Below are 11,342 nucleotides of genomic sequence, written 5' to 3'. Positions count from 1 at the left end.
GGTGGCAGCCCTCGTCACACCACTGGGGTGGCAGCCCTCGTCACACCACTGGGGTGGCAGCCCTCGTCACACCAGGCCCTGCCACTGGGGTTACCTGGGCTGACAGCCCTGTGTAGCACCCACAATTCATCACATACCACAAATTCACATGAAACACTTTCTACAGTGAATGATGTTAGCCCTAGGCCTAGACAGGAGGCCAACCAGTCTCAAAATCATGCGAGAAGCACATTCGGGAGCAAGTCCTTCATCAAGTACTAAGCAAGGACGAAGCAGGCATGGCACAGTATCTGCCTCTTCTCTTACGTCAGTTGGCCATGATTGGTCACACGCAGCGACCTGATGAAAGAGAGCCTCAGAGAAGACCCTGGAACCTCTGGGAGAGCACAGGACTTGGCAAAAACAACTCAGCATGGAGTGTTCGTGGACATTTATTTCTTTCAAAGATTGTTCGTGTTCCAGCCACATCTTCTCAAAAGGAACCTGCCCAGAGTCAATGCACAGAATGGTTACAGGGCTGACTCGTGTTTCTAAAGTGCTACCAAGGAATACAATCATTGTCACATTGTCACACACTCCAGCATCAAGGCAAACCTCTCTACAGACCTGGAAAACCTTTTATTTCTTCTCTTTTTAAAATGTAGTTTCGACATAATGTTGGGGGGGACACAAGCCTAAATTATACATGGTACGTGACTGTCCGGCTGTTGGTGAGGGAACCAGGCAGGTGAAAGGGTTTCAGATATAACAGAGGAATGCTAGAGGTCACAGACTAGAGGTAACCTGAGTTTGCTTTGCAGGATTCAGCAATGGCCTTGTCCCCATGCTGGATGCTTTGGTAATCATGTCTGGGCCAGACTGGGGCAGTGGAGACAGAGCCTGGCATTGGGGTCTATGCCAGTTCCTAGACATGTTTTCCATCTGATTGATAAGTGTTCTGACTTCCAACATCCACCCACTTGTACTTGGGGTTTCCAGACTAAGAGCTGAGAGATTATTACCCAGAAAATACCTGCAATAGAAATGAGTTTTTCCCTTTCTGCTAAAAAATCTAAGATGGCACCTAATTTGTCACTGGGTGGCAACTGGTCAAGTAGCAGTCAAGGCTGGTTTTGGACCTGAAACTTGATTAAAATAAAGTGCTCTTTAAATGCTCTTTTCCACAGCAGGTTTCAACTGGAACAAGAAGATGACTACTTTTGTTATTGCTACATTCACACAGGAGCAGGTACACACACTTAAAGCTCCATTTCATTCCCTCACAAAGAACATAGGCTCATCCTTAAACAAACGGGGGAAGGATGGGAAGTTCACTAAATCCGACATGAGCACTTGGTTCCCGAGATACAGACATACATTAACATTAGTGTTCATGGGGAATTTTTTTTTTTTTTTTTCAGTCAAGGTCTCACTCTGTCACCCAGGCTGGAGTACAGTGGCATGATCATGGCTCACTCAGCTCACTGCAGCCTCGACCTCCTGGGCTTAGGCAATCCTTCCACCTCAGCCTCCTGAGTAGCTGGAACTATAGGTGTGTGCCACCACACCTGGCTAATTTTTTCATTTTTATTTTAGAGACAAGGTTTTGCTATGTTGCCCAGGTTGATTGCGAACTCCTGGGCTCAAGCGATCCTCCTGCCTCAGCCTCCCAATGTTCTGGAATTACAGGCATGAGCCACCACACCCAGTCAGAAATTTCTTTTAAAATACTACTCTGCAAAAATCTCATCAAGACAAAAAACAAAACCATCAAGCCACTAAAGTTTTTAGAAAAGGTGAAGGAATGAAGGTAATTTACACATCAGTATTTTGAGCATTTAGTGTGTTATCTTCATGGATCCTTAACCTTAATGACACCTGCTTTATAAATACCCTACACCATGAAGAAAACAAACCCTGGATAAGACAGGTTGGAGAAGAAACATTCACAGTATCAATACAGCCCATTCTCACTAGCTACCCTGATGCTTCCCTATGTGTTTCCTTTTCCACATCCTCCTAAACTCCCTGCTGAAATAGTGTTCTCTGTAACTTCAGAAAAGGCCATTAGATAGAGACAGCATGAGCCCAACTATAGGCTCAATTAGACACAGGTATTTGACCATGAACAGGATGTTTGTGGGGTTTGTCTGGGAATGTGATGATTAAAAACATTCTTTCTTTCTTTTTTAAGAGCAAGAAAGCTGAATCTAAAGTTCTAATACCTTCACACTTGAATTCCAAAACCAACCAAACAAAAAACTGTTAAAAACTTCTGATCAGAGTCTGAAATTCTGATGTATGATATCCTCTTCAAATTAATTCATACAGGTCACAGGTTCTGTTTCCCACATGACCAAGAACAGTAAAACTTCAAGTAAAACAAAACATTAAAGTGACCATCCATCCCAAAAACCTATTAGTGATTACTTACTTTGGGAACTAACTTGGTATATTAACATATTTTGAAACTCTGAGTACTATTTCACGATGAATCAAATTGGAATATAAATTTTTTAAAACAAAGCATGGTGAAAATGTCATTTTAAAGTCATTTGATAATTCCTTGAACACCTAATAAGTTTTCAGTTTATATTTTAAAGTGAAATCCCTACTGTATAACTTTGGTTTCTATATACATTTTTGCTCATCAATGGCTTTATTATCCCTGAAATATTTAATGCTTAAGGATGAACAAAAGAGTCGACAGAAAGGAGATCGCCCAATTCTGAATCCCCGGTAGAGGTCAAGTTGTCAGAAAATCCTTTTAAATCTTATAGGAGGAAAATGCATGTGATTAAAATGTCAAAACATTTTCCCCCAATGAAAATTGCTCTTTAATGAGCATATCTACTGGAAGAGACACATTCAGAAGAAGTGGATGAGGGTGAAAATTGTGAATGAACCAAAATAGAAAGGTGACTAATGAGGAATATGGGTGGAAAGATACACAGGAATATTAAAACTGTGGGCCACTTTTGTCATTTTTTCCACTGGAATTCAGAATGGGGGCACCCCACAATGTGCCCCAGAGCACTGTTTGCAATAACATTCTGAGAGCTCATAGAAGGAATTTCATGCAAGTTTGGCCCATTTGTTAAGAAACTTCCATCCCTAAGACCAACACCTGAGACACAAAACAATTTCCTCTACTGCCCTGTAGGTTCTTTGTTGTGGCTACAGGCGGTATTTGGCAAAAACCGTGTATGCGTGTGGTCACCATGTTCTATGAGCAGTGTTACGCTTTGTTCCTAACTTCTTTTGACAGGCTTGCTGTGCTCTTGTTTAGCAAGTATGACAGTCCAGAAAAAAAAAATCTAGGTGCCCACTGTTCCACTGGTCTCATTCGAGCTTTTGATGTGATAGAGAAAAATTTAAAAAACCACATAAGAATGTATATATGTTCCACTTGCGAGTAGGTCAAGGTGAACTTAGTAAAGTGTCCAGCATCATATGCATAGGATGTACTTAGTGTCTGCATAAGTGTTCAAGATCTATGGCTAATATCAAAGGCCAACGTCTTCTATATCTGTCATAGCATTTCCATTCCTATCATAATTTCTCTCTCAAAGGACCTGCCCGTGTCCCACCTCCATGTGCTCAGGGCCAGTTGCACTTTTTTATCCTAAGCAGCAAAGGAGGAGAGGTGACCCATCCATTCCATTCACAAATGACAGCACAGAGGGGACCTCCTCTTTGTGACATGGTCCGAGCATGGACCCCAAATACCACTTGCTAGAGTGAAGAATGGGTAAAACCGAGTCCCTCAACCTGCCCCCACACGGGGTCCAGAGAGCATATTATTTCACTCACGATGCAGATCTCCTCCTCAAACCTAACCCCGACTCCTGGACTTGAGCACAGCCCCAGCAGTGGGGTGCTCTCGGGTCTCATTTGGCATCTGGTGGCAAATTGGGCTTTCTCAGTCCTCTTTGGGGGAAGCCTCCTGACTGGAGACTCAGACCTTTTTTCCCTTTAAAAGAATAGATAGTTGGGGGGAAAAACCCCAGCTAGATAAGTGGGGTATCTGACAGCAGGCTGACGCTGGCGCTCTGTCCCAGTGAGGGTAGTCAGTGCGGTGCATGTCTTCCGGATTGGCAGTGCAAGCCGTGGGCTCTACGTGCAGGGCTCCACGGGGGCACCATTCATAGCGTTCTTGCTTCTGTGCCTGGAGAGCAGTTTCTTGTTCAGGATCCTGGTGAGGGTCACCCCTTTCCTCCGGGCTCCCTCTGGCTGCTGCAGGAACACGAGGTCATTGTGTGACTGGCTCATGCCTGGGTCTTTCTGTTGATGCCGCCGGCGGAAGAACAGCTTCGCACCTTTCCTTAGAATTCCTCCTGGAAGAGGAGGAAGGGGCTGGTCAGGTGGGCTGGAATGAAATGCCCAATGACTAGTACAACAGAAACAGGAAAGGAGGTTTAAGGGGCTAGCTTACTACTTCAATGTACTATCACTATTTGCATAAGAAAAACAATTGGAATTTGACTTTTATAAAACTAGAATTTTCAAGATGCTAAGAGGAGAGAGAAGTAGAGCTGGGCACAGTAGCTCACGACAGTAATCCCAGCCTTTGGGAAGCGGAAGCAGGAGGATGGCTTGAGGCCAGAAGTTGGAGACCAGCCTAGGTAACATAGCCAGACAGCAACAACAAAAAACCAGTGAACCTGGAGTACCACTTGGGAGCTATTCCCAGGGAAGATGTTTATATCATTGACTCCCTAGTCAAACCTAATGGAGGCCCCTCTGGTCCACCCACCTCTCTTCATTAGGAAGAGTGTAATGGCAAAGCAGTATTGTACTCCAGAAAGGATGGTCCTCATACAACCAAATTAAGAACACTGAGAACAATGGTGTTCACTTTCTTAGCAAAGTTAAAGAATATTTGTTCTTTGGGGAGCAAGATTTTTAAAAAATAATTCCAGATTATATTTTATATAAATTATTCAAACGGCCAAGTCACCTAAAATGTGTGACTTTGCATTTTTGACCTATAAAACCTCAACTTTGTATGGTTCAACCTATCTGTATATAATAGTAGGTAGTAGCATATGGAATAGAAAAAAAAATTAGCAGCCGCAACAATGATAACTTCAACAGCAATGATTCCTTGAAGATCAAGTACAAGCTAATGTAGTGGGGGTCAGAGCCCACTTTGCAAAAAAGTCCATCTGCTTTTTCTTTTTTCTTTTCATTTTTTTTTGAGACAGGGTCTTGCTCTGTTGCCCAGGCTGGAGTGCAAAGACAATGATCCTCCCACCCCAGCCTCCTGATAGCTGGACTACAGGTACATACCACCCACCCAGCTAAATTTTTTTTAAATGTTTAGCCTAATGGGGTCTGGCTATATTGCCAAAACTGGCCTCAAGAAATTCTCCACATTGGTTCCTAAAGTGATGGAATTACAGGCGTAAGCCATTAACAGATTAGCTTAACATCCTATTAGCCAAGCAAGGGAGTATTTCAAGCTAGACTGAAATTTATTACCATTTTCATGTAGGTATTAATGACATTGCAAGAAGACAGGTCTGATCACCATGATGAGGAGCTTTATGCTTAATTTGGTAATTCATACTTTTTGGTGATAGGTATATCCAACAGCCATGTCAATAGCCATGTCATATACAAATAACCACCATGTTGATTCAGAGGAGAGGGTGAAGGACATCAGCTCACTTTTGTAAATTTCTAAATGGAAGGCAACACCTGTGGCATCTGAGGGCAGTCAGAGAAACCTGGCAGAGACCTGCCTATGAATCTTCATATGATCAACACTCACTGTGAGGAAAGGCTTGCTTCCAGGGCCTGACTTTCAGTGTGAGCTTCCCTGTCCTGTTTGCTCTACCCAGATTAGGGCAGAAGTTGAGAAGATAGAGAGCTCATGCAATGGGCTGTACTTAATCTAGTCAAAGCTGCCATAAAATAATTTTTAACTATTTTAAAAATAATTTTTAAACAATTTTTAAATTTTCTCTTTAGATACAACCAAATCACTTATTATGAAGAACTGATACAAAGACTCACTAATGTCTGTCCATATTGCCACAGTCCCTAGCGAAGAGTATGGCAAGGGTTCAAGCATTCCAGTGCGTTCCTGAGAGCTAACAAAAGGTGCCTTCCCCTTATCACCTAACATCAAAGAATCCTTAGCTTCTCTGCTGACTGTGTCCAATTAACTGAGAGATGTAAATCCCCATTTATTCCCTTTTTTTAGTAGTCACAGGTTTGAATAATATAGTATCAAGGTAAAGTCTTGGGATTTGTATAACTTTTATATCAATGTAATCATAAGGCTTATGATATGTAGAACTTTTGCATATAACAATGTAATGGATGATGTCTTAGGTACTGTTAACTCCCTTTACTCGACAGCAAACTTGATTAACGCTTCTGCCGGGTGTTACTGATAAAAAACTGTGAGATACCTCTGGTAACTAGTGCCAGGAAATGGGGACCATAAAACATCAGTCATTATTGACAAAATGCGGCTATAACTTTGGTTCTATACAATGCTCTGCTAGTCACGTAGTCAATGTATAGGTACTAACTACCCTGAACTTATAAACGTAGACTGTAAAACTTGGAAGGTGTGCAGAACCATTTCAAAGAGGCCAGAAGCCCAGCTCTGCTCCCTGGATTCAAATTCAGAAATAAACCTTTTTCTACAGGCAGTTCCCCACCCCTTTGATTTATTGGTATCAAGGGAGAGCAGTCGAGCGTTACTCAGACTATAAAAGATACATCAGGACATTTTTTACAATGATCTGAAGTTGGAATCCTGCATATGGGGGTTCCAGAGACTGCTGGAAAGGGAATAAAGAAGAAGGGTACGTATTAGGTGGAGGCATAAGTTCGTAGCATTTGCTTTTGGCATGGTAACACTGCAGGTATTGGGAGTTTATTGTTTTCATTTGTCATTTGGAGTGACAATATTGTGCTGGTAAATATGTCTTGCATTTTGCAGATTTGAAGAAAGTTGGTGCTATTTGTGGGTTAAAGAAGATGGAAAAGTGGGAAAAAGAAATGAACCCTTCTGGCATAGTCTTCTGTTTGAATTTAACAGAGGAGCAAAGGCAGCAGAGGCAGCTTGAAGCATTCGTGCCATATATGGAGAGAATGCCATTGGGGAATAACGGCAAGAAAGTGGTTTTGGCGTTTCAAAGAGGGCCACTTTGACCTGAGTGACTCTCCACATTCGGGAAGACCATCGGGCTTTGATGAAGACTGTCTTAACACTTTAATCCAAGAGGATCCATGTCGGGCGACCGAGAACTGGCGAATGTGATGAACTATGACCAGTCAACCATCGAATGACATTTGCATTCCATGGGCAAGTAAAAGCGCTACGAACTTATGCATCGCCCCAACAGGATAAAGGTGTCAATGACATCACTCCTGTCAGTAGACCTGAGGGCCCCTCCCGTGGGACATCAGTGTCATTCCTGAAAAATGCAGTATATCATGAAAAATTGCCCATAGGGTGTATCATGGCAGCTGAACAACTACCACCAACCGGACATGACTTTGGAGCTTGGCCAGTGGGGCAGATTCTTGGTAGTGCCACATGGTTAATTTGCAGGTCAAATGACATGTATCGGTGGCATCTGCTGGGAAAATGCCCTGGGTACAGTAACAGGGGCTTCCAGGCAAGGAACTCCCAGCTATGAGGGAGCTCTGAGCCTATCAGGTGACCTCAGGTTGTAGGGGGAGGGGGTGACCTAGGTGGTATTTAGGTGGTATATCTGATCTGTAGGTTCCTGCCTTGGGCTCTGCTTTGGGTTGACCTTGGAGTCCCAGAAGGACACATTAACATGGGTTTCTCACATTTGGAACAGAGGAGAGGAAGACAATTTGCAAGGATCCCTGAGATTCACCTGGATTGCTCTGATATCCCCACCACCCTCCTCAGGGATGCACCAATCCATTCCCCAGGTCAACTGCAGACCCAAGGACTCAAGACCCCTGGCAGTAAGAGGGTCTCTCCTAGAAGGGTCTGTCTCCAAAGTCAATCTCAGCTTTGTCCTTGCCCTGAAATTGGCCTGGGGTCTAGAATCAGGGCCTGAGGTATGAGCAGGGACAGTGTTATCGGCTGAACTGTGTCTCGGAGAAATTCATATATTGAAATCCTAACCCCTAATACTTCAGAATGTTACCTTATTTGGAGATAGGGGCTCTGTGGATGTCATCAAGTAAGGTCATCAGGGTGGTGCCTAATAATAATATGCTTGTTGTCCTCAGAAAAAGGGGAAATAGGGACCCAGAGACAGACACACAGAGGGAGGACAATGTAAAGAGACAAGGGGAGAAAGCCATATGAAGATGAAGACAGAGATGAAGGCAGAGAGGGGTGATTCTTCTATAAGTCAAGGAACACCAAAGCTTGCCAGCAGCCACCAGATGCCGGAGCAAGGCCTGGACAGACTCTCCCTCACGACCTAAAAAGAAACCAGCCCTGTCGACATCTCCATCTCAGAATTCTGGCCTCCAGAGCCACAATAGGATCAAAATTCCCTTTTTTTTTTTTTAAATCAGGGACTCACTCTGTCACCCAGGCTAGAGTGCAATGGCACCATCACGGCTTACTGCAGCTTCAACCTCCTGGGCTTAGTTGATCCTTCCACCTCAGCCTCCTGAGTAGCCAGGATTATAGGCATGCACCACCATGCCTGGCTAATTTTATGATTTTTAAAAAATTTATTGTAGAGATGACGTCTCTCACTATGCTGTCCAGACTGGTCTTGAACTCCTGGGCTTAAGCAATCCTCCCACCTCAGCCTCCCAATGTGCTGAATAACAGGTGTAAACCACCATGCCTGGCCTAATTTCTATAGTTTAAAGTACAGGCTATGGTACTCTGTTACAGGCCTAGGAAACTAGGATACCCAGGAAAGGGAAGGGGAGCATCTGACTTACGATGAGGGTCCAGAAATACCTTGCCATATCCTCCTGTTCAGTACATGGAACCCTGGCAGTCACGTGGGAGAATTGGGAGCACAGGGGACAGTGAAGAAGTGTCCTTAACCCTGGAACACTCCTAAATCAGGAACATCTTTTAAAAACTACAGATGCTAGCTGGGCATGGTGGCTCATGTCTATAATCCCAGCTTTGGGAGGTCAAGGAGGGAGGACTGCTTGAGCCCAGGAGTTCAAGACTAGCCTGGGCAACACAGCGAGACCTTGTCTCTATAAGAAAAATCAAAATTCAAAAAAAATTGGCTGGGTAGGGTGGCCTGAGAGTAGTCCCAGCTACTTAGGAGACTGAGGTGGAACAATTGCCTGAGCCCAGAAAAACAAGGCTGCGGTAGCCATGATTGTTCCATTGCATTCTAACCTGGGCAACAGAGTGAGACCCGACTCGAAAGGAAGGAAGGAAGGAAGCAAAAAACTATAGATGCCCAGGTTTATTCTGGAAAATCTGATGTGATGGGGCCAGGGAGATACCTGAGTATGAGCATAATTCAAAAGCTCTCAAGTTTTACTGGGTGTGGTGGCTCATGCCTGTAATCCCAGCACTTTGGGAGGCAGAGGCAGGAGGATTGCCTGAGCCCAGGGGTTCGAGACCAGCCTGGGCAAATTGGTGAGACTTCATCTCTACAATAAATAAAAAAAATTAGCTAGGCGTGGTGGTGTACACCTGTAGTCCCAGCTACTCGGAATGCTGAGGTCAAGGATCACCTGAGTCCAGCAGGTTGAGGATGCAGTGGCCATGATTGTGCCACTGCACTCCAGCCTGGGCAAGAGTGAGACCTCAACTCCCCCTGCCCCAAAAAAACCTTTTAGGTCTTTCCAACATACTGTTGTGGTTGACAGCTGCTAGCCCAAGCAGGGTCAAATGGCCATGAGTACTGAAAGCACCTAAGGCCACAGCTGTCAACTCAGGGACAGCTCAGAGCCAAGGAGGCAGGCATTACTGTATGCTGTTGTCTCGTATTCCTTCCTTCACACTTCACTCTCGGGTGTGCATACCCAGCACCATGTGGACAGAAGGCAGACATAGCCAACCCACAGGGCCCAGGTTAAGAGGGAAGTCCAGACATGGCGACAAGTGAGGCGTGGCAGTGTTCAAAGGACTTTCAGAAGGGAGTCTGCACATTTTTGAGCATTCACTATATATTCTATAAGTGACATTGTACTATTAATGCCTGAAATTCTACTTCTTGCCATATTAAGATAATATATCAAGAAATTCAATCTACATGTAGACTAGAAAGGTTTGCATGGCATATTTGCTTTGTTTTGTTTTGAGTTGGGGTCTCACTCTGTTGTCCAGGCTGGAGCGCAGTGGCACCAGCATGGCTCACCATAGCCTTGACCTTCCGCACTCAGGCAATTCTCCCACCTCAGCCTCCCGGATAACTAGGACTACAGGTGCATGCCACCATGCTCGGCTAATTATTTTTATTTTTTGTAGAGATGAGGTCTCACTGTGTTACTCAGGCTGGTCTTGAACCCCTGGGCTCAAGAATCCTCCTGTGTCGGCATCCCAAAGTGCTGGGATTACAGGAGTGAGCTGCCCCACCTGGCCTTTCCCCTTACAATTTTTAAAAAATTGGTTATTGTTTTCCTATCTACTGGATTTTAAAGCGGATTCTTCAATTAACTATTTATGTCTGTTGGACTCTGTAGAGACAAATGTGGAAGCTGAGGCTTAGATGATGACCTGTAGAGGTCACACATTTACTAACAGGGTCCCAGAGTATAACGCCGGGCTTTCCAGCTCTGAAGACCATATTCCCATGCCCCGCTCTTCCATGCTGCTAAGGGCAGAGTCTGGGCTGGAAGATGATGGGTCCTACCCCTCAGAAGTGTCTAGCTAGGTGTCTGGAAAAAAGGGCACATCCTTGGCCCTTGGGAAGGGCCGCCAGAGACGATGGATCGATCAAAGCCCTGGTTGGGGGGGGCACATGTCATGGAGCAAAGCACCCTACTCCAGCAAGGGCTTGGGCAGAATTCCTGGAATGAGTCACAACTCCAGAGAGGCATGAAGGGGTAGGAGAGAACATTCTAGCAACGCAAACTCATATCAGGTCTGCAGTCTGGCTTGTCCACCACGAATACTTTTAGCATAGACAGAGACTTTCCATCTTCATTTCTAAATAGCAATTGTACAGTCGGTCTCAACTCAGCCACTACACACAATTGCCTTTGGGGTAAACAATGCCAGAAGAAGGAACACTTCTGTGCTGGGGTGGGAATCTCTAGGAACCTCTTTGGAAGGCAGTGTGGTGATTTCTGAAAGAACTAAAAATTGACCTTCCATATGACCCAGCTGGGAATATACCCGAAGGAACGCAAATCATTCTACAAAAAAGATATCTGCACACGCATGTTTGTTGCAGCTCTATTCACAATAGCAAAAACATGGA

At 44.5% G+C, this 11,342-nt stretch overlaps 1 protein-coding gene across 1 annotated transcript in view; it reads right to left on the bottom strand.

Moving 5' to 3' along the window:
* Positions 1-2,862: 2,862 nt before the first annotated feature.
* Positions 2,863-11,342, bottom strand: part of C2CD2 (C2 calcium dependent domain containing 2) — a gene marked incomplete at its 5' end in the record, with an annotated part of 71,777 nt that continues 63,297 nt past the window's right edge. Inside the window, one exon of the mRNA XM_008052863.1 lies at positions 2,863-4,316. Coding sequence (XP_008051054.1) covers positions 4,096-4,316 — 221 coding nt within the window. The remainder of the gene's footprint in view (positions 4,317-11,342) is intronic.

Source organism: Carlito syrichta, unplaced genomic scaffold (assembly GCF_000164805.1).
Source record: "Carlito syrichta isolate Samal-C Ts95f unplaced genomic scaffold, Tarsius_syrichta-2.0.1 Scaffold287598, whole genome shotgun sequence".
NCBI lineage: Eukaryota > Metazoa > Chordata > Mammalia > Primates > Tarsiidae > Carlito > Carlito syrichta.
The sequence above is the reverse complement of the archived record's forward strand: the minus strand, read 5'-3'. Positions and strand labels throughout refer to the sequence as shown.